This window comes from Phascolarctos cinereus, unplaced genomic scaffold (genome assembly GCF_003287225.1).
Source record: "Phascolarctos cinereus isolate Bilbo 61053 unplaced genomic scaffold, phaCin_HiC Scaffold_1;HRSCAF=81, whole genome shotgun sequence".
NCBI lineage: Eukaryota > Metazoa > Chordata > Mammalia > Diprotodontia > Phascolarctidae > Phascolarctos > Phascolarctos cinereus.
In genome coordinates this window covers 221,565,842-221,589,761 of record NW_027555514.1, presented here as the reverse complement: position 1 = coordinate 221,589,761, position 23,920 = coordinate 221,565,842, and the positions used below count along the sequence as shown (strand labels likewise).

Here is a 23,920-nt window from a genome sequence, read left to right as displayed (position 1 = left end):
ATGCAACTAGGAAATAAAATGAACAGGAAATGGGGTATAGAAATCTATCCTGCTCTACAGGAAAATAGAAGGGGAAGGGGATTAGAGAAGGGGGGTTCTGATAGAAGGGAGCACAGATTAGGAACAGGAATATTTAGAATGCAAGGTGTCTGGGGTGGGGGAGGGGTGAGATGGGGAGTAAATTTGGAACTCGAAATCTTGTGGAAATGAATGTTGAAACTAAAAATAAATAAAAATAACAAAAAAAAATTCTGTCCATATCTCTTGACCACTTATCTATTGGGGGAATGGCTCAGTTCTTACAGATTACCAATAGGTTTTGGATATGACTTTTCTAAAAGATGTCTTGTGCTAAGACTTTTTCCCATTCTGAATTTTTCTTCTGAGAAGTTGTGACACAGTAGTTGACTAGAAAGACTTGGGTTCAAATCCTATTTTTAATATATACTGTGTACTTCAGACAACTCTCTAAGACTATAAGTTGCAAAGGACTTGCTGGGCTGCATTAATAGATGGATTTTCCTCACCCAGAATTCTTTTGCCAATGAAATCACTGGTTTGAGTAAAAAAACAAAAAACTTATTCTAATTACATTTATTGGTGTAAAAGCTTTTATGTTTATATCACCAAAGTAGTTCCTCTGGTTTTTTGTTTTTGTTTTGTTTTTGCTTTTTTTTAAGTGAGGCGATTGGGGTTAAGTGACTTGCCCAGGGTCACACAGCTAGTGTTAAGTATCTGAGGCTGGATTTGAACTCAGGTCCTCCTGACTCCAAGGCCAGAGCTCTATTCACTGCACCACCTAGCTGCCCCAATCTGGTCTTTTACAATATTATGTGATGGCATCCTTTATCTATATTTGTAAACGATTTAACTTTCCATTCTCTTCTTTTTAATGGATTTCCAAACATATAGCTCACTTATCCATTTGGAACTTACAGTTGTGTCTGTTGTAGGATTCTAGCGTCAACCTCTTTCTTATCAAATTGCTATCCAGTTTTTGCAGCAATTCTTGCTGAAGAGTTCTTTCCCAAATATTGTGTTATTATTGTGTTGTTTATAAAGACCGTACTACTGCACTAATTTCTAAGACTTGCTCATTGTAAGGTCCAGAATCCCCCTGGCTGGGGAACCCTGTATGTCCCCCGAAATCATAGGATGTTCTTTTTGATACTAAAGGAAGAGGCCAAAGATCTCCAGATTTATTGTAGGTAGCAGTTTAATCAATCATTACAAATATTTATAAAACGGGGGTGGTCTTTGTTCTGGGGTGGCAGACAGTTCAGTGGATCCCTGCAAACAAACCCTAAAAATTCCCATGGTAATTAAAGAAAACAAAGGGAGGAGGAGCTAGAGAGTGCATCACTACTGATTGGTGGATATTTTTGATTTTCTGCTTAGTTAATGAACTTGGATATTAAGCCAGTGTTATGCCCAAACATAAGTTTGTGTATGATCATGTACCAGTCACATATGGGTCACAATCTTGTTATGGCTTTCATAGGTCATAGTATCTTAAGTTATGACTCAGTGTCTAAGTTATGATTCAGTATCCAAGTTATGATTTTTAACAGGTCAGTCATCATCCTGGGGCTTCTACCTTTCACAGAACTTAAGTTTTTATATCTTTTCTTTATTATGTCTTTATTACTGTATTTTATAGCTTTTCCCCGATCGGGACCCCACACTCATCCTAACTATTCTACTGATTAACTTATTTTTATTACCAGATAGTTTGACAATTACGGCTTTAAAATTTGAGTTATGGTAATTTTATTCTAATTTTTAAAAACTTTCTTAGGTATCCTTGACCTTTTATTGTTCCAGATATATTTTATTATTTTGTCTACTTCTCAAAGTATCCCCTAGGTAATTTTGATATTCAATGGTTGTCAAATCTCGTCTCTTCTATGTCCAGAATATCTCTTTCATACAACGCCTTCCTCTTTACTTACTCAGTACTTTAGTTTTGGCTCTCATTTCCTCTTGCCTGGATTATTTTCTTTTTTTTATTCCAAAAAACACATCAAATAAAATTAGTATTTCCACATACATAACAGAAAAAGAAGTTGATACATGAAACTGTAAACCTCTATTGTGTATAGATTCTTTTTATTTTAAAAAATATAACAAATTCGGGGCAGCTAGGTGGTGCAGTGGCCCTGGATTCAGGAGGACCTGAGTTCAAATCTGGCCTCAGACATATAACACTTACTAGCTGTGTGACCCTGGGCAAGTCACTTAACCCCACTGCCTAACCAGGGGGGGAAAAATACACACACACACACACACACACACACACACACACACACACACACACACACACACACACATATATAATAAATTCAAGATGTAACTTTCAAAGTCTTGCCTGGACTGTTGCAAAAAGCAGTTCTAATTGGTCTCCCAGCCTCATCTTTCCCCACCCCAATCTATCCCACAAACAACTACCAAAGTGATTTTCTGATGTCAAACCTCCTAACCCCCAACAAACTCTGGTGGCTTCTTATTGCTTCAAGGACCAAAAAGAAACTCCTTTATTTAACATATAAAGATTTTCTTACTCTTCCCATGATTTGATCTTTGACCTACTCATTATTTAGGATGTCATTTAGTTGTGCATTTTTAGCTCTTTTGCAAGGATCTGTAACCGATGTAATATTCCTGCCTTTTGTCTGCACTTCTAAGTTCTTTGTGCCCTAGCATTTAATCAATTTTTGTGCAAATACTATAGGAGCCTGAGAAATGTGAATTCTTTAAAAGTTCCATTCAGAAATCTCTTACAGGTTTACCAAATCCAGTTTTTCTAACATTTTGTCCAAACCTATAATTTCTTTTCTGTCTTTCTGTTGGATTGTTCAAGCCCTTGCAGAGAACATTACTGCTTTCTAAAATTAGTATCTTATTTCTAGGACTTTTGTTATTTGTTAGCTTTTGCTAATTCAGTTACTATATTCAGTGCATATATAGTTAATGTTAATATGTTTCATTATCTAATTATTTAGCTTAATTTTTAGGTCTCTTAATTATATGTTTTCTATTGCTTATCCAAAATCATAACTGCAAATACTGCTTTTTAAAAATTTGCCTGATAAATAACAGATTTTATTCTAATCCTTTGCTCTGCTTAAATCTCTGTGCTTTAAATGTGTTTATTGTAATCATCAAGTTAATCAGATTTTATTTTCGATTTAATCTAGTCAGCAATTAGTTTCCTTTTTATTGGTATATTCAGCCCATTAACATTTCCGAGTACTGTTAAGATTTTCCTTCCATTAGATTCTTTGGTATTATTTCCCACCCCACCCCACTGCTTTTTTTTAAATAGGTACACAGTGCCATACAGCCTGTTTTGTTTAATAACCAAGTCTTATCTCCTTATACTAACACCCATCCACTGTTACCACTCTCCCACTACCTTGTAACTAAACATAGCAAAACTTATCTAACCCTTTGTAATAATTCAGTATTATTCTGCAGACAGTTCTTGCTTTACTTAAGTGGACCATTCCACAGCTATCTATAAAGCAATTTTTACATAACATGAATTTGCTTGAAGACATGGGGTAAGAAGGCAGGCAGAAAGATATATGACCATGGAGACAGGAGGTTGGCACACACTCCAAGGAGTACAGTACTGTACCTAAATTTAAGACAGGTGTTTTTTGGGGCAGCTAGGTGGTGCAGTGGATAGAGCACCGGCCCTCAAGTCAGGAGGACCTGAGTTCAAATCCAGCCTCAGACCAAACACTTGACACTTACTAGCTGTGTGATTCTGGGCAAGTCAGTTAACCCCAATTGCCTTTCTAAAAAAAAAAAAAAAAGAGGTTTTTTTTTGGGGAATGTGGATTTCTTTCAGAATTCTTTATGTAAAGTCTAATTTTCATAATATGAATTTATGTAAAGCAAGAACTGTCTATATATTATATAAAAAGTATTCTCCAATCTTTTAAAAAAATCATTCCCCAGGTATGTCGTTTATGAATCACTCTTTCTCTTCTACTTCCTATTTCTGTTTAATCTTCACTAGTTGTACCCAGATTTTTAAAATATAATTTCTCTTTCCACCTTCCCTTTTGTCCTTCAGATGATCTAGTTCTGTCTATTCCCATTTCAAAGGATGCTTTCCCCAGCCCTTATTTTCAATGATCCTTATAAGTATGACTTAGAAACTACCTCCTTACTGTTCATAAAGACTGTCATTTTTCATTCACTACTTGTATTCAAAACTAAATCATCAAATTTAGCTTCAGCTACTTACTCATATACTCATCCTATCCAATTTAGGCTGTCAGCAGGAAATACATTTTTGTACCTCACTGAAGCATCGTCCTTTCCCATGTTAGCATAGCCTTAATTTTTTAATATGGACAATCTGGGGCTGCAGCCAATTTCTCTTTTTCAGCATATTCAATTCCACCCTCTTCTTTCATTTCTCACTGTCAATGAGTAGTTTTGCACAACTCAAATTGGTGCTTTTTGATGTGTGAACTGCTTCCTCCAGGCAATTTGCAAGATTCTCTTTGACACTGAAGCTCTAGAACTTGGCAACTACATTTCTAGGTGAGTTAAACTTGGGGTTCCTTCCTCTCAGTGACCTGTGAATTCTATCAATTTACACTCTTTTAATTTTAATACTTCCAAGCAATGTTCTTTATTTCCTTCGATACAGCATTCAGCCTCTATTTCTTTTGAGACCAGTAATTCTCAGACTGTCTCACCAAAGTCTTTTAGATTTACTGTTTTGATTTATAGAGATCTGAAGTTTTCTGTTAGTTTTGCTATTTTTTAATTTTGCTGTGGTTTTTTTTTTCTTTTAGTACTACATGTTTTTATTCTTTCTGATCCACACTACTCATTGGAAATTATCTTCCTCACTGAAATTTTCCATTGTCTTTTCTATGTTGTCAGTTCTTGTGTTCATATCTTGAATTCTCTCTCCAATGGTCTAATTTTATAAATGCCAATTTTCCCCTTATATCTTAAAGTGATTCTGGATTTCTCTGAAGGTGCCTGTTAGATGTCTACTCCCTGTTCTGGAGGTGTGGATATTACTGTTGTAGTCACATTCCTTCTTTTTGGAGATTTAGCCTTACTTTTATTTCATATTACATACTTATTGTATTGGTGTTTTTTCTCTATTCCTTTCCATGAGGTTTGTCCTATGAGGATGTCTCTTCTTTCCCCTCTTTTTTGGTTGTTCTTTCATTTAATTTGGTGCATTTGTCACTTTTCTGATAGAGTAGGGGACCTGGGGTTGGTTGCAACCACTCATTCTGCCATTTTGCTAGAACTCTTATTGAATATATTTAAATAGGCAGCACAGCACAGTAGAAAAGAGTACTGGCCTTGGGATGGTGACATGAATTTGACTCCTAATGTTGAAATTTACAAGCTGTTGAAATTTACAAGCTGTGTGATCCTGTAGAAATCAATTCAACTCTCTGAGCTTCACTTTCCTTTTCTATAAAATTAGAATATTTACAATACCTCAGAAACTGCTGCATGGACTTCATTTAACACACATATACACATAAAATTATTATTGTGCATCCCCAAGAGTACCTCACATAGATCTAGACATACAACAGGTATTCAATAAAATCTTAATGATTAAGGAACTCACAACTAGTTTCCAACCTACAAACTTTTAACATTATAAATCCATAGCTAATATACATTTGATCTCCTATGTTCCTCTTAATGCAGGCTACTTTTTTCTCTATGGCATCCCTAGCTACAGTGAACTGTGAACTAACAGGCTCAAAGTGTTTTCTTTTCTCCATAGGGTGGAACATCCAGGAAGGCAAGTACTGAACCTGACCCTCCTGTGAGACTATTCCAGATCCAAGGGAATGACAAATCCAACACCAAAGCTGTGGAGGTACCAGCATTTGCCTCTTCTCTGAATTCCAATGATGTCTTTCTGCTGCAGACACAAAATGAACACTACCTCTGGTATGGAAAGGTAAAATGGACTGGCATTCTTCCTCTTTTCTCCTTCCCAATAGAAAAGTCAAAGGAACTCAAGGAAAGGACAGACAATGAATAAAGAGTCATCTTCCCCAAGGGATCCTAAAAAGAAACATAAGCATTTCATAGAATTACTTTTCATCAGAACCTCCATTATAAGGCCAAAGGAAACACCAGGGCAGACCAAACTCAGTTCTGTGATCTTCCTTAGGATGCAAGCTGGACGTGAAGATCTTTCCATCTCAGTTACAATGACAGTTTTGTAATTTTAAACTAATCAGCTCCATTCCCCAATTCAAATTTGCATGCTCATTCAAAAGCATTAAAAATTACTTTAAAATAGAGCTATGATGATGGCTACTAAAATCAAACTGAAACAAATAGAGCGCATGTCAATCTATCCCATAGATGAAAGAATCTTGCTATTACAGACAATTCTCACTTTACCTAAGCTGACCATTTTATAGACCTCTACATAAAGTAATTGTTATGTAATTTGAATTTAGCTGAGTATGTGGGGAAAGGAGGGAAGGAGGAAGACAGGAAAGGGGCTGTGTGCCCATGGAAGGAATGGGCCACCACATGGTTCAAGGACACGCAGGGGCCAAGGATAGAGAATGGAGAGCTTGAGGAACATGCAGCAGCCAAGGACAAACATCCAGTACCTGAGCACAGACAGATGGAAGACAGACATGGTGAGGCCAGGCACACAGGCAGGTAAGCAGAGCAGGGCAATGGTCTCAGTCTCAAGTCAAGCCCCCAGTCCTGCCATGGCCACAGTGGTGGTTTCTCTGAGCATCCATTCTTCTACTGTGACTTGGAGGGGGTTTTATTGGTGGTGGTGGGGAGGCCACAGAATGCCAAACTGAGTAGCAGCATCAGAGAGAACACAGTAGTGTACTTTGTAAGTTAACACAGGTTTTTCTGGAATGCATATTTCTTTCAGAATTCTTTACATAAAGTCAGATTTGCGTAATGTGAATTTATGTAAAACGAGAACTATCCATGTTCCTTCCTTTCCCTAACTAAAACAAACAGAATAACCTCCATATTCAATTCTCCCTCTTTAAAAGCACTACAAATAACAATAATCATATTTCTAATCACTGGTGATTATGGCTCGATACCTAGCCTATATATGTGAAGTCCCATAAGTTTCTTATTCTACAAGCAGCCCAGGGTAGGCTAAGGCTCTCCTATTTTCATTCTAACCCCAGGGTTCCAGTGGTGATGAGCGAGCAATGGCAAAAGAATTAGCTGGAGTGCTCTGCAATGGCACTGAGGACACCGTGGCTGAAGGACAGGAGCCAGCAGCATTTTGGGACTCATTAGGAGGGAAAGTACCTTATGCCAATGACAAAAGGTGAATCTGAGGACAGAATTATCACCCTTCAACTCTTATACTAAACATGCAGGACTAACAAATAGCTCATCATATTGAGATTATACGATATTTTAAGTCCCATAAAACTCCAAAATTACTTTTCAAGTAAGCTTGTTTTCATATAACAGACTTTACCTTGCAGACTCCAACAGGAAATCCTTGATGTCCAACCCCGTCTCTTTGAGTGTTCCAATAAGACTGGTCGTTTCATTATCACTGAGATCACAGATTTCATACAGGATGACCTAAACCCAAGTGATGTGATGCTCCTGGACACCTGGGACCAGGTAAGCAGCATCTATAGGGCCCAGAACTCATAACAAAGATTCATGCACTCTGGCTTATCTGCCCACAAGTCAGGAATGAACCACTTCAGAGGACAACAGGTCAACTGCCATAGGCAATGGGATAAGCTGCCCTTTTTGTATTCTTCTAAGGTGAGAGAGAGCAGTAAGATGCCTGGAAACTCAGCCTAATATCCTAGCAAGTATGGTAATTTTTACAGGTTGCTTTACAAAAGTTATCTTACAGAAAAACTTTTTTTCCACTAAAATTAACAGCAAGCCCTAAAATTAAAAAAAAAAGAGAGAGAGAAGGAAGGGCTAGAGAGCAGTCATAAAGTCAGTCTTCAAAGGCAGTCCATCATTCAATTTATTTCATCTGTAAAACATAGCTACCCAATAGACTCTCTGATAAGTAATCCACATGAGGAAAAGCTTCCCAAGGATATGAACTCCTGGAAGGAGGCCTATGTCATATACAGATTTAAGAAGTAGTATAATACAATGGAAAGATCTATGGATTTGTGATAAAGGATCCAAGTTAAAATCCCACTTCTGTGAAAACTTCCTGCCTTATTTGTAAAATGAGGGTTTTGGACTTCATGACATCTAAGGGACCATCCAGTTATAAACCTGTATTACATAATACATATTATATATATTTTGGTCCAGACCTGTGAATTCTATCCATGATGGAAATTTCCTCCACCAATAAAAACACGCAACTGTCTGTTACTTACAGTCTTAGAAAGTTACCTGGGATACCAAGAGGTCTAGTGACTTACCTAGGGTAATTAGCTAAAATAAAGTCATCCTGACTTCAAGGCCAATCACCATATATGCCACCATCTAAAACATAAAATATTAAATCTTTAACACCACAGGTATTCTTATGGATTGGTGCTGAAGCTAATGCCACAGAAAAAGAGGGAGCCTTCACTTCAGCCCAGGAGTACTTACACACTCACCCCAGTGGCCGAGAGACTGACACACCTATCCTGATCATCAAACAGGGGTTTGAGCCACCCATCTTTACAGGCTGGTTCTTGGCCTGGGACCCTCATATCTGGAGTGTAAGGAGCAAGAGAGCAAATGAACAAGACAGCTACTGAGAATCTACTGGGAGGATGTGGCCATTGGTTTCTATCCTACTTCTTATCTATCATAGCAACCAGTATATTCCCCAGAGCAGGCTCTACATATGCTTACAAGTTACTTACAAAACAACTAATTTCCTTATGTTGAATGCTATTTCTGTACTAATGAAATGGAAATCATGTTAAGCAAAATCTTTCCCTGCAAATGGATGACTATGTGCTGTCTCTGAAAGAGTATGTTCTGGGTGACAAATGACCTTTCCTTACAACCTCACCCTGTGTGTTCTATATTCCCACAGGAAGGCAAATCATATGAACAGTTAAAGGAAGAGCTGGGAGACACTGCTGCAATTGTGAGAATCACTGCTGTGAGTTGGACTTATTCTCAAAGATATCATAAAGGGAAAATGGCACAAAGCCAGTCTAGGCCAGTCCATTTCTAACAGAAATAACATTTTCATTAGCTGTTTTTTTTTAAATAGCTAACAATTACATAGCACTTTACAAGAGGCTTTTACAAATATTTTACCTTTGCAACGCTGGGAGACAGGTGCTATTATTATTCCTTTTTTGCTGATGAGGACACTGAGGCCGATAAGGCTAAGTGACTTGCCCAGAGTAACAGCTTGTTAAGTGTTGAAGCTGGATTTGATCTCAGGCCTGCCTTATTCCAGGTCCAGTGCTCTATCCACTGGGCCCCCTAGCAGCTCTTGTTGTATAAAACAACTAACACCCTAAGTTACTTAGATCCATTTAAAAGGATAAAAGACAACCAACAGGGTGGAATGATTTGCCACTAATATTTTGACTGTCAGGCTATGTGTTTTCAGAAGCAAATAGTCTGCCCCCCTATCTTCTACCCTCCCCAGTTCTCAAACTCATGTTACCAGACACTCTATTTAAAAATTATGCAAACTGCCTAGAACTCTGCTTTACAAATGTGGACAAACACTGTCACTGAGGCAATGATTTTCAGGTATGATCTCCTGATCATGAAAACAGTATTCTGTAAGTTATACATAGCATGCAGGAATATGTTGTTCTATGAGTAGACTGAAACATACTGAAACAGTATGAAGGACATGAGTCAAAGTACCACAGCAAATGAAGTAATACCAGTATTTAGATGAGATTTAAAATCCCTGCATTCACGAAAAACTCCCCAGCTGTTTAGCAGATAATGCAATCCTCCAGGTGAGAGGTTAACAACAGGAGAGCATGGTTGTTGGGGCAACTGGGAAGCTGGCTGCTCTGAACAATCCTTTACTGTAAACACATGCAAATCTCTCTTTCCAGGACATGAATGGTGCTTCCCTCTCTCTGAATGCTGGTGGCAGTGAACAAAAATACTACCCTATAGAAGTGCTGCTGAAAAATCAGCAACATGAGCTACCTAAGGATGTAGACCCTGCCAAAAAGGAGGTCAGTATAGGATTTTCTTTTAGGTAGAAAAAGGTCCTCTTCTTTGTAGTCTGGTTATTCCTACTGAGTATCTTTAATCGAGAAGAACCTCTGAACTGGAATTCTATAATGCATACAATCTTGTAACCAACTTCCTTTTTTTTTTTGGGGGGGGGGCAATTGGGATTAAGTGACTTGCCCAGAGTCACACTGCTAGTGAGTTGTAATCAACATCTTTAAAGAAGCTAGAGAACTCAAATTAGGCTAGAAGCATCAGTATTAGAATTATGTTTTCTCCACTTCATCCAATGTTTGTGGCTCATATATCATTTATAACCCATTTTATAGTTACATACACACACACACACACACACACACACACACACACACACACGTATAAAACTCCCTATTCTGCTCAATGAGACAATATTCCACACTATGCCTACTTCTTCAGGCCAAAAATCTGACCCTAGATTGCTAACCATTTATACCAAAAAGATTAAAAAGTCTAGATTTTTCCCCCCAAGCTCAAGGGCATAAGATTGTCATCTTTCTCCCTCCAGCATTTATAAAGGAGATATGTTATTCAAGCAAAATACCTTCCTTCTGTACTAACATGTGCCTGATCCTCCAGAACCTCTAGTCAGAAATGTTCTGTTTTCTGTCTCCTAGAATTACCTCTCTGATGAAGACTTTGTTGCTGTATTTGGCATCCCGAGAGGAAAATTTGCTGCTTTGCCTGGCTGGAAACAGCTCAACCTGAAGAAAGAAAAGGGGCTTTTTTAAAGAATGAAAGCAAATTTCTATCTGTGGCAATACTAGAGAATAGATAGTGCCAATTACGAGGGAAGAATTTATCTGTCTAGCACAATATACTTAGCTACACAGAGAAGCAAGAGAGTTTTGCAAAGTGCATGTTACCTAGAATGAATATCTTTGCCATTATTTAGTTGTTTAAATACATATAATAATTATCTGTTCTGATTTCCATGATCTGCATGAATTTAGAGAAACCAGAGCAGAAAAACAAAGACAGTAAGTCAGATAGTTCACATATAACTTGCCAGTCCTAAAAAATCATCATGAGGGCAATGGTTTAATGTTGGTGTTCAGACATAAGGTTTAGATATCAAGATGATTAATACCAAGCAAACAAACAAAAAAAACCAATTCACAAGACACTGAAATCTATAGGCAGTTTTCATACACCTCCTGGTAGGTCCCAGACATCTTTTTAAATCAAGGCCCCCCTGTAAAAGGGAATGTTAGCAACATCCTCAATTGCTCATACAACAAATACAGCATGAATTTCACATCTGTGGAATGTTTTTGTACTGGGAGGTTTGGGAGAGTGGAAATGAGAATAGAGCAATATCTACAGTAATAGAACAAAGTGTGTCTAATAGCTGTCTAAGAAACAAAAACATCTTGGTCATGCCAAAAGATTCAAGCAAGAAAGAAGCCATTTGGTGTTCATTTCAGTAACAAGTCCACTGCCACATGGGCATGTGGGCCACTAGGGACTTATCTTCAAAGTATGCCATAAACATCCAGAAATGAGCCACATTTTCCAGTGACCTCTGTATTTTGAATCAGTTTCAGATGGAAAGGAGTCCTAAGTTTAACACAAATTACATTTTCATTAGTTTCTGATGACATAACTTCTACAAACACCTAAATCTGTAACCTTAGAGGCTGATGCAAATTATAAACAAAGGTAGCAAAACTGTTCTCCCATGTGTCCTTGACACAGTTGCCAAATTGCTTTTCCCAAAACACATATCTAATTACATCACACCTCTACTCAAATCTCTCTTCATCTCTAGGATAAAATACAAAACAATCAGCTGGCCATTGAAGATCCCATCAGGCTCCCACCCACCTTTGCAAATTTATTTTATAGTACTACTCCCAAAACACTTTAGTTTCATTAAACTAAACTGGCCTACTAACTATACTCCTAATCTGACATGCTGTCTGTCTTTTCCCAGATATTCAAAATTGTTTTCCTTTACAATCATCATTGTACAAACTGTCCTCTTGTTCTGCTTACTTCATTCCACAGGTTCACACAAGTCTTTTCAGGATTTTCTGAATCTGACAATCAGAGGAGAAAAGGTACTGGGATGCACTCCATCCCCACCTCTGCCACTTAGAATCCCTAGATTCCTTCAAGGTTTAACTCAGGGTACCACCTACTACAAGAAGACTTTCCTGAGTCCCTATAGGTCCCTAGCTGTTGGTACAGTTGTGATGCTACTTCATGTGTATTCACTAGAGCTCTGGTCACCTTGGTCCAAAGGATACTCTACACATCCCCCCCTCAAACCACCCTCCCCCAACAAAAGCTCTTTTAATTCAGGGATAGTTTCCTCTTTTTGTCTCTGTATCCTTAGCACATAATATATTGCCACGCACAAGGGCAGTTAATGTTAGTGGAGGTGAATTAGGATAATTATGAGTGGAAATGGAGGACAGGGCTCTGGCAGCCCAAAACAAGACAAAGTTACCTGAGCTTAGGGGAACAGATTTAATGGGGTGAAGAAGAGAGAACACCTTAGTGTCCTTGGGATATTTCTGGTGAAGTTTCTCTAAGATATTTACTATTTAAATTTGCTTGGAGCCATTTACTGGAGCTAAAATGAATGGGAATGACCAGGGGGAAAAGCAGAATTAAAACATACACAGGCCATGATTTCATTGAATATACAAGATAAGCAACTCCAAGTCAAAAGGCCTCACACATTCCCACATTCCCAATAAAGCTACTTGTTCTTTAACAGGCTCAGTCAGGGGCTGTCACCGACACAGTGAGTCAAATTCATGACATAAAAAGCTAAAACCCACAACTTTACAAACAAGGAAGAAGGCAAGATTCTACAAGGAGGAAAGCATCTTTATTTAAAGCTGCTGCACTGAATTACCTTTTCAGTTTTACCATAAACCCAGAGAGAAACAGATCACATGTACTGCACTGCTGAATCAGTGATCAAACCAACCCCCTCAGGACATAGAGTAGTTCAGTTAGTAATATTTTAAGGTCCAGAATGTCTGCAGAATCTATTCTGTTTTTGCTGCCCCTGAATCTTCTCCACATTCAAACCTCAAAAAATCTACCACAGACACACCGTGGGGCTTTACATACTGTCCCAACGTGATGCTAGGGTCCAGCAAATAAGGCTGGGCGAGCATCTTTGTTTCCTCTTCTCCACCAGGCTCATCTTCCATCGAGCCTACAGACAAAGGAGCCATTCCTACAACATGCTGCCCGAGCCGTCGGCCAAGGTCTTCAAGATTCAATTTCTCTTCAGATGTCTGGCAGATGACTAGTGCGCCATATTTCCCAAGCACCATGTTACCAAGGGAGGGACTGTGCACTGCTCCATGTACATAGGAACCAATGTAGAATCCATTTGGTACAGTCACCCATGCAGCTCGCTTAAGAGTCAAGTTTTCTCCCAGTTTGCCTGCAGAAAAAACAAAACTTAAGCAGAGCTATCACAGTCATCGTGCACAGAAACTGTCTCTGCATGTTTTGCACAGATGGCCATCCATGCCTGGAATGTGCTCCCCTTACTTCTGTCTAGAAGAATCCCTGGCCTTCTCTGAGGCAAAGCCTTTTCTGAAATTACCACCCTCCCCTACACTAATGGGGCTCTTTCCCTCTTGAAAGCACCTTTGGAGTAACGGTTCATCATTAAGAAGAGAGAATGAGACCAGGCACCTTTCACAACTATAGCTAGAAGAAGTTTTCACCAAAAAATAAAGGATTGATCACAGGAGATAAAATGGGCAACTTTCATGACATAAAATTAAAGAGATTTTATGCAAAATCAATACAATGAGAAATAGAAGGGAAGCAGCTGGCTGGGGCAAAATCTTTGCAACAAATTTCTCTAACAAAGGTATGATATCTAAAACATAAAGAACTAATACAAATATATAATAATGACCCATAAAAGGTAAGTCAGTCAAAAGAAAAGTAATAATTCTCCAAACAAGAAATATAAGCAAGCAACAACTATATCTAAATATAAGTGGATTACAGCCACTCAGTGTACAATCTCACCTCTATCAGATTAATGACAATGACAAAAGTTAATGGAGCTATAAAACAGGCACACAATAGTGTTGGGGGAACTGGAATTGGTCATAGCATTTTGGAAAGCAATATGGAACTAAACTATGACTTCTGACCCAGAGATATCATTACTATACATATAGTTCAAAGAGGCCAAAGACCAGGAAGAACGCATAGCTACAAAAATATTTATAAAAGCATTTTTGTGGTTGTAAAGAGCTGGAAACAAGGTGGAAGCTCATTAATTGGGGAATGGCTGAACAAATGGCAGTATATGAATGTATTATCAGAAATGTCAAAAGGTGCAGATTTAGAGAAATCTGAAAAAGAATTACAAGAACTGATGCTCCGTGAAATAAACAAAGCTGGGGAATAATTTATACAATGATTATGACACCATGAAGGAAAACAACTTGGAATCACTAAGAACCCTGATTAATGTAATCACCAATAACAACTCCAGAAAACTATGGATGCTAGCTTCCCACCTCTTAGCAGAGAGGTGATGGGCCAGGGGTATAGAATGAGACATTAACATTTTCAGATATGCCCAATGTGGGAATTTTTCTTGCTTGTCTATACTTACTTCTTATAAGGGAGGGATTTTATGGAGAAAAGGAAGTTGTTGGTGGGGGAAGAGGAGTGATAGTAATGCAAAAAAAGAGATTATCAATTAAACATTTTTAAAATACACAGAACAGAGCAGTAGGAAGAAAGAAAAAGATAACTGAGTCAGTGTACATGTAAAATATAACAGATACTTAAAAAATAACTATATAATTAAGAGTCAGTTTCATACAGTTTTCCTGTTCCTCTTTTTACGTGGATATGTTCATGTTGAAGCTCGTTGAGTTCTTAATTTAAAAAAAAAAAATCTTAAAGCCCAGTTCAAATAGCACTAATGATAGAAGGACTTTCCTGCCACTACCAACACCTCCCCTCCCCACTGATTATTGCTCTTCTCCTCTTAAAATAACTCGTAATGGGCACACCAATTACAAAGAGAAAATAAAATACTTTCAAAACTACGGTTAGAGGAAGAAGAATTCTTAATTAAACAAAAGATAGACAAGATTATCATAAAAGACAATAGACAATTTTTACTACATAAAATTTAAAAGCTTCTGAACAAATGAAATTAATGAAGAAAGAATTAAAAGAGAAACAATGGAATAGGGAAAATATATGTACAAATATTACCTAAGAGTCATAATCAAAATATATAGGGAAGTGACACAAATACATAATAACAAGAGCAATTCCCTAATACAGGCATTGACAAACAGCATCCCATAGGTGAAATCTGGCCCACCCCATTTCTGTATAGCCAGCCAGCCAAGGAAGTTTTTATGTTTTTTAAAGAATGCTTTATTGTATTACATATTTGTGTTGTACTTTAAAATGTTCTTGGCTCTCTGGGTTGGGGGGCAGGGAGTGGGTGCTGATTTGGCCTGCAGACCATAATTTGGTGACTCCTGCCTTGTCTAGTAAGATAAGTGGGCAAAAATAGAAACAGCTCACACAAGAACTACAAACAATAGATAAACATATGAAAATATGCGGCAAATCACTAACGGTAAAAGAAAAACAAATGAAAATAACCAAAATTTCACCTCACACTATACAAACTGACAAAAATAACAAAAGAGGGGAAACAGAAAATGTTGGGGAGCCTGTGGGTTTAATACAGGTACACTGATCCACTGCTGGTAGTTATGAAGTGATCTAAACATTCTAGGTATCAATCTGAAACTCTGCAAGAAAAATAACTAAATTGTCCTTACCCTTTGATACAGTGAACACATTGATACAGTGAACACAATCTTAGATACAGACCCCCCAAAAAAGGTCTAATAATTGTTAAATAAATGAGTATACAACCAAATATTCACACCAGCGATCCCTGCAGTAGCAAAGACTTTGAAACCAAGAGGGTGTACAACATTTGTGAATGACTGAAAAATCTAGGTTATAGGAAGGTAATGGGGAAATGTTGTGCAGTTAAAAATGTTAAATATAAGGAATTCAGAGAATCATGGGAAAATTCAATGAACAGACACAGAGCAAAGTAAGCAGAACCAAAAGAACAAACGTACAACCAAGTAAACAAACAAAAAAAATCCCTAAAAGGATGTCAAATTGTGAATAACTAAAAAACTAATGAATAAAGAACAGATAATGATCTGAAGGAACAGTTTTGAAATGACTACGGCAAAAGAACAAAAATCATTAATGTACAATTTTTAAAAATTTTTTACATGCAGTTGATAACCATGCGCTTTGTATTCACTTATATGTGTATATATTTCATGTCTTCCAGTAGAACATAAGCTCCTTGAGAGCAAGAACAATTTCCTTTCGGTCTTGGCTTTTCTAGCATAGTCAGTGCTTTGTTCCGAGTAGGAACTTAATGAAAAAAATTGGGGGGGCGGGGGGGGGGCTAGGCAATGGGGTTAAGTGACTTGCCCAGGGTCACACAGCTAGTAAGTGTTATGTGTCTGAGGCCAGATTTGAACTCAGGTCCTCCTGAGTCCGGGGCCGGTGCTCCATCCACTGCGCCACCTAGCTATCCCGGAACTTAATAAAATTAACTGAATGGATATGCCACCAAAAAAACTGCCAAGACTTATATGAACTGTTGCAATGTGAAGGAAGCAAAGCCAGTAGAGTATTATACACAGTAACAGCAATATTTTAACAATGATCAATTGTGAAAGACTTAGCTATTCTGATCAATACAATGATCCAAGACAATTCCAAAAGACCAACAATGAAAAATGCTATCTCCAGAGAGAGAACTAATAAACTCTGAATGCAGCATGACGTGGGTTTTTTTCTACTTTATTTTTCTTGCCTTTTTTTTTTGGCAACATGGCTAATATGGAGATATATTTTACATGACTTCACGTGTATGTTAGGTATCAGAGTGCTTGTCTCCTCAATGGGCAGGGGAGTAGCTGGAGGGAGAGAACTTGGAACTCAAAATTTTCAAAAATGCAAGTCAAAAATAAATAATTTTTAAAAAAATATGAACAGATATGCCACTTTAGATAGACAGAATATCAAAGTGATATACAAAAATCCCAGACTTCATTTTACCCAACAGTTTAAATATGTATTCTCCCATAAAAATTTTTTTTCCCCAGAGTTGCTCACAAGCAGCAAAATTTATCTGCAGTTTCCCTTTTTATCAATACTACCATCTAAAGAAGAAACAAAAGAGCCAAACGGACTGGGGAGGAGAGAATGAAACAGTAAAAAGATGTAAATAATTAGCTCTGATTTACTCAAGGAACACAAACATACATATATACCCCAGAGAATTATATCTTAAGGGTATAAAAAAGAGATGTCCAAAAAAATGTCCAGAAATGAAAACTAATTTTGAAAACAATTCAAGAAATCTTAGTAGTTACAGTAATTCCCCAGAAAAAACACAAGGCTAAAACACCCAGATTCTTCCAGAATTACTTAACAAACCCCCTACACTTCTTTGTAACCTGGTTCCTCATCTATGAGTCACTAATAGTTTGCAGACAGTGTGAGATGATCTGGCAAAAAAGACCATCCTCACTGTCAGGAATTTCAGAGGAGCAGCTGGTTTCCAGCATCCCACAACCATCCTCCCCACACCCCTAGTTCCCCACAAGGGGAATGCAAGTTAAATCAAAATTCCCCTCACTACCACAACAATCCACTTCGGGCAAGTTCACTAGAAAGGTTCATTCCCACAACTCCCTAACTGATCAGTCTTTCCTTGAAAAGAAATATGATGTCCAAACAACTAGACAGTCAAATGCCTATGGATTCACATGTGTAGAAGCCTGAATAGCTTATAATCCTACTCCTATTACTAGGATTTTGGTGCTTTGAGAAATTATCTTCAGACTTTTTGGGTTTTTTTGGCTATGCAATGGGGTTAAATGACTTGCCCAGGGTCACAGCTAGTAAGTGGCAAGTGTCTGAGGCCAGATTTGAACTCAAGTCCTCCTGATTCCAGGGCTAAGTGCTTTATTCACTGTGCCGCCTAGCTGCCCCTATCGTCAGATTTTTAAAAAATAAGCTTGCCTAGTGGGAACCACTTCTTGATTTCTCTTCTCAGCCTCAGTCTAGGGTCTCCTGCCAGTACTCACCAATAAATAATGTCAATGGTCTTTGAGAGAGTCTTCTCTGTTAGGTCCAGCTCTCAGTTGAGAGAGCTCAGCTGTCTCTAGAAAACCCTGAATAAACACAGAAAGGAAAGCAAAGATCAATTTGCAAAACACCAAGCTTACCTGAACAATACTAATCTCTTCCAAATAAAGCAACTTAAGCTTTGTTAAGTGTAAATTTACACTAATACCATTTTCTCAGCTATATTGGTAATATTATACATTTATAACATTTTTTATAGACATCCTATTCCACCACTAATGCCAGTCCTTTAGAATATGAACTCCGCCTCTTAGGGAGGATTCTAGCTAATTTCAGAGTTCAAAAGGACCTCAAAAATCATTTAGGTCAATCCCATCATTTTATAAAAGGAAACCAAGAGAGGTGGGGTTGGGCCATACCCGACTCTTGGTTCATATTCTTCTCCTATGCTACACAGTCTTATGAAATCCCACTATTCTCTACATAAATTAAATGGTTTCAGATTCCGTTAAATAACATTTTATTCCTTGTGTCTCTGCTCATGAGACAGTTTGAGGGACAAAAAAGGGGTGTGGATAATTGTTTTGTCAGCTGGATAAGAACATGTTAAAATTGTGTCTTTTCTAGTCTGACCATCTTGTCATGCCTTTCTCTTGTCATTTTAGAGGCAGAGTCTGGGTTGAGCTGTGTGCTCCGGTGAACTCTAAACCCAAACTCACCTTGCTGTATGTGGACAGCTGTTCCCTCAGACCCTGACAGTACAGCATGGTTCCAAGAGCCACTTGTTGGACCAGTTGTTGAAATTTTAAATTTCTAGAAACAAAATCAGTCTCACAGTTCACCTGTGGGCAAATATTCATAATGTAAATAATGGTTTAGTGGCAAACTCATAAAATAGAGAAAGGTTTATTTAGTACAAACCAAGGTAAGGCTAGGTTGTGTTTTAGACATAACTGCATCTTTCAAACTGCCATTATTAATTTCACTAGTAGAAGACCAGAAAAGTGTCTCTTGCCAGGATGGGTTATGCAACATATACCAGTTGAGAAGGTTTTTTCAGAACATTGCCAGTGATGCCTTGACAGTGAGTTTATTACCAACCTGGACCTTCTCCCCTTAATTGCATTTCCTGTCCTCTGTTCTAGACCATTAGCTAATTTGTCCACTCCTTTCTCTTTTTCTGATCCTTTATCCACAATGACACCTAAACTACTTCCATGTCTATTACCTCTCTCCACCAGCTAATCTACAAAATTTCTAACCTCTTCAGGACACCCTTCAAGATTAGACAAAAAAGATTCATATCTACCTTGAAATTAGCAATTCAAACATTTAAGCAGCACCTGCTAAGTACATGAAAACCACTAAAGTCCTAATCAGAATGTGGCATGGAAGTAACACTGAGATCTCGAAGGCTATGCCAGTGGGAGAAAAGCTCTGCAAGGTCCTACCAAGCTGGAAAGGTTTCAAGTCCAGGCCAGAAACGTCTGTTGTTTGTCTGTTGTCCAAGAACCAAACTAGCTAAATTTGGACCAGACTGGCTGAAGGGCGATGAATTTTTTAGCTGAAACATTTCCCAAACACAATTTGCTAAGTTACAGAGAAGCTGTGTCTAGCATCAGAAGTACAGCGACAATGATGAAGGTGAAGGTGTGGAACACTGAAGTTATGGGCAAGGAACGACCCTTAATACCAGGAATATAAAGATGAAGTTAATCAAGCATCTTCACTCGAGGACTTACACTCTAGGCAACAGAGGAAATCAGGACTAGGAATAGAGACTAGACCTATGTATTCACTGCCACGGGGAACTCCCAAGTGAGAAATTCCCTCCCCCTCAACACCTTCTCTGCAACTTACTGTCTCAAGTGACTCGTCCAAGGTCACAAAGCCAGCCTGAGTCAGAAGTGCGACCTGAATTCCCCTCCTCATGGCTCCAAAGACTAGCTCTCTATTACACAATACTGCCTCTCAGAGGCGAAGAGACGAACACAAATTAGAATAAAAGTGCACGGGAGAGGTACAAAATAGAATGACAGAAACAAGAAGATGGGCTTCTCCTCAACACTCCTTTGTGCATTTTTACATAAAACTCTCTATCACTGAGACCATGTCTAATGATTATTTTTGATTACACTGCCTACTCAGTTTCACTATATATTAAATAGCTCTTCTAGAGTTTATCATTTTTTCTATTCAAAATATCTAGTACAAGTATGGTAAAATATTTGAGGACTAACAACTATTCCTGGAAACTGATGCATGTGAGGGACTCACCTCCACCATTACCGCTGCATTCCCTTCCCGTAACAATCCAATCAGCCCTTCCTTTGTTTTTCTTCCCTGAAGTTTAGCAGCTTTGCTCCATCCTTCCTTCTGGGCCTGCTTATGTAGCCAAGCTTCTGCCTGCAAATTACAGGAGAAAACAAACAAAAAAACAGCATTTCAGACACAGAATTCTGGAGCTGCAAGACTCTAAATGTTTTCCTGTCTTCAATTTCTCTCTGCTTCCTCTGAACCCCAAATTATTTAATAAAATGCTAATCCGGAGCGTAAGGCAAAAACAAGTCTTGTAACAATGGGTTCCTGAGACAAAGGCATTTACCTCTTGCTTCTAAATAGCTGAGTACAGTTCAGCTCTGTTACTGCTAAGGCAAAATATTCAGAATAGCAACTGACATTACCTTCCTGTACTATCTGCTTTACAAATTTGCTTTGAGAAAAGCATGTATTTGGCCAACATAGAAATATGCTATGCATGACTTCATATGTATAACTGATATAATGCTTGCCCTTCTCTACAGGTGGGGGAGGGGCTAAAGGGAGGGAATTTGGAGCTCAAAAGAACTTTTTTAATGAATGCTAAAAATAAATAAAGGTGTTTCCCTACACTCCACCTTCTCCCCCTGCACACAAGAAAAGTATGTATTATGATCATTTTACAGATAAGAAAACAGGATCAGGGAAGTTAAGTGAGTCCTCTACAGCTGCACGTCAAGACATATACACTAAGAGTATGTGAGTCCAAGCTCAAGCTTTCTCCTACCACATCCCAAAAGAATTTACCACTTGAGAGGCACAAGGGTGTCCTCTTCCTAGGAAATGTGGGGCTAGCAGTAGTCCTGAACTCAATTCTTCCCAAGCTAAGGCAGCATAGGTTTTGCTTCTTATAGTGAATAGAGCGTTAGATTTGAAGTCAGGAAGATCCATTTAAATCCTGCCCTTAATCCTTACTGTGTAAACCAGGTAAGTCACAACTTCAGTTTCCTCCTTTGTAAAATATAGGTCCTACCTCTCAGGAATTGCTGTAAGGTTCAAATGAGGTAATGTGTATAAAACCCTTTGCATACTTCAGAGTGCTATACACATGTTAGCTCTTGCTGTTTTTATTGTGGTTGTTTCCCTGATGTGAATGCCAGCACAGTGACCAAAACACAGTAGGTACTTAATAATGTAGACTGATTGCCTGATTGAATGAATGAGAACCATGATTCAATGACACTTTTGCTGTAAAACACATCCACTGGTTAAATTAGCAGCTTAAATACTGATTAAACACAATTACGGTGAAAACTAGGGTACAAGAGATCCTTAACCTACAGTTCTTAAACTTTCAAAATGTTGACAAAATACAATTAAGTTCCTTCATATTCTTATGTATTTTACTTCATGCATCTAAAAACATTCATCTGAGAAAGGGTCCACTGGCTTAACCTTTCGTTCATTCAATAAGCATTTATTAAACTACGAGTCAGGAACTGTACTAAGCGATGGGGGTATATAAGGAGAGAAAGGACAGTCCCTGCCCTCGAGGAGCTTCCAATCCAATAAATTCACAGGACAGCCACAGGGGTCAAAACAAGTTAAGAACCTCTTCTCTGGAATTAGAGGACCTGAGTTCAGATCCAGCCTGGCCTCTTCTTATCTGTGTGACCTTGAAGAAATCAATTTAACGCCATCTAAGTGTCCATTTAAGTGGATGTCAGTTTAAGTTCAATTCACGGGCCTCAGTTTCCTTCCCCGTCCGAAGAGGAGGGAACAGCTCCAGGTCTCCCTCACCTGGGCCAGATCGCCACCACAAGCGTCCAGCGCTTTCTTACAGTTGGTGAAGGAATAGCCTGTCTTCCGCCTCAGCTTCTTCAGGTGCTCCTTGCTGGACGCAGCCTCGGGCCCCACGACTCCCGCGTGGAAGGAGCGGGACCCCAGGGGCACCTGCGGGGGACAGGCACGAGATGAGGAAAGGGGCAGTGGGAAGGAGATGAGAAGGGAGAAGGGGAGGCCGGAGGGGAGGAGGCAACGAGGAAAAGCAGCGGGGGAGCAGCCTGGGGGACGGGAAGGTGACGAGGAGGGGGCGGGGGAAAGCAGCCGAGGTGGGGGGAGGGGAGGCTGAAAGTGGGGAAGGGGCTGGGGAGGGAGGCTGGAGATGAGGAGGGGGCAGGGAGGCTAGCAGCCGGGGGGGGCGGGAGGGAGGCTGGAGGTGAGGGGGGGAGCAGAAGGACGCAACCTGGGGGGCACAGGAGACGTGCGAAGGAGGAGGTGGGGAAGAGAGCTGGGCCGCCCCGGACTCCAGGGAGGACTCAAGCCCCGCCACGACATTCCCTTACCGGACGGCTCCGGGACCCCAAGTGCTGACAAAGGCGCAGAGGCCGAAAGAATGCCATGACTTCTTTTTTCCGGCCTGTGCAGCACTAACTCGCCTACCCCAGAGCGCACGCGCGCACAAGAAGCTCGGGGGAAGTGGAGGGGGAGAAGCGAGGAATCTACGGAGCGGCGTCTGGGACAAATCCATAGTGCCGGCTGTAAACTAGCGATAGCTAAGGGCAGCGTCACCTGCCGGCCAGAGGTTCTCCGGCTCGTTGGGCGTTCCAAGGGAATGGAACTTAGAGCAAGGATTGGCCACAGCTGGAAAGAGGATGGGTTGTGTCATCAAGACCAGTTGCAGTGGTAGGCCAAGGCTACCTTCAGGAATAATAACTGACATTCATGCAACACTTAAAACACTTGGCTCACAATGCCCCCCCACCCCCCTGAGTGAGGCAGAACAAAGTCACCCCCATTTTATAGATGAGTAAACGGAGGTTTAGACTTTCCTTTTTACATGACAGATCCAGAGACTGAGCTCCTTAAGATCAAACACTGTCTTTTTGCCTTTCTGTGTATCCCCATCGTTTAGCACAGTGCCTGGCACATAGTAGGACCTAAAAAAATGCTTTCCAAGTCAAGTACTCTTTCCACTAAACCATTCAACCTCTTTTAGAAAGCAATAGGCCTGCTGTACCCTAACTCCCCCACTCCTAAAATGGGAAGCTTAATCTGCTTAGGCACTCCATTCCCCTGTGTTCCTGAGTATAAAACAGGTAGTCTGACATTCTTTTTCTTCCAAAGCTTAAAAACATAAACTTTAACCTCAGACACTTGACATGGAATAGCTGTGTGACCCTGGGCAAGTCACTTAACCCCAATTTGCCTCAGCAAAAAAAAAAAAAAACAAACAAAACCACACACACACAAAAAAGATCCATTGCATCTGCTTTGAATAAAATAATTAAAAACATAAACTTTAGGGCCTTAG

At 39.3% G+C, this 23,920-nt stretch overlaps 2 protein-coding genes across 2 annotated transcripts in view; one reads left to right on the top strand and one right to left on the bottom strand.

Annotated features, from left to right (window-relative positions):
* The window catches only part of AVIL (advillin), a 28,268-nt gene extending 14,667 nt beyond the window's left edge, over positions 1-13,601 (top strand). The window contains exons 13-19 of the mRNA XM_020990149.2: positions 5,786-5,965; positions 7,188-7,333; positions 7,497-7,641; positions 8,520-8,708; positions 9,032-9,100; positions 10,029-10,154; positions 10,806-13,601. Of these exons, the coding sequence (XP_020845808.1) occupies positions 5,786-5,965; positions 7,188-7,333; positions 7,497-7,641; positions 8,520-8,708; positions 9,032-9,100; positions 10,029-10,154; positions 10,806-10,919 (969 nt within the window). The 3' untranslated portion in view covers positions 10,920-13,601. The remainder of the gene's footprint in view (positions 1-5,785; positions 5,966-7,187; positions 7,334-7,496; positions 7,642-8,519; positions 8,709-9,031; positions 9,101-10,028; positions 10,155-10,805) is intronic.
* Positions 13,009-23,761, bottom strand: TSFM (Ts translation elongation factor, mitochondrial). The gene is given in 7 exon segments (XM_020990150.2): positions 13,009-13,600; positions 18,348-18,365; positions 18,368-18,434; positions 19,068-19,190; positions 20,626-20,754; positions 22,408-22,560; positions 22,953-23,761. Coding segments are annotated over 7 exon segments (954 nt in total). The 5' UTR covers positions 23,010-23,761; the 3' UTR covers positions 13,009-13,193.
* Positions 23,762-23,920: the final 159 nt, after the last annotated feature.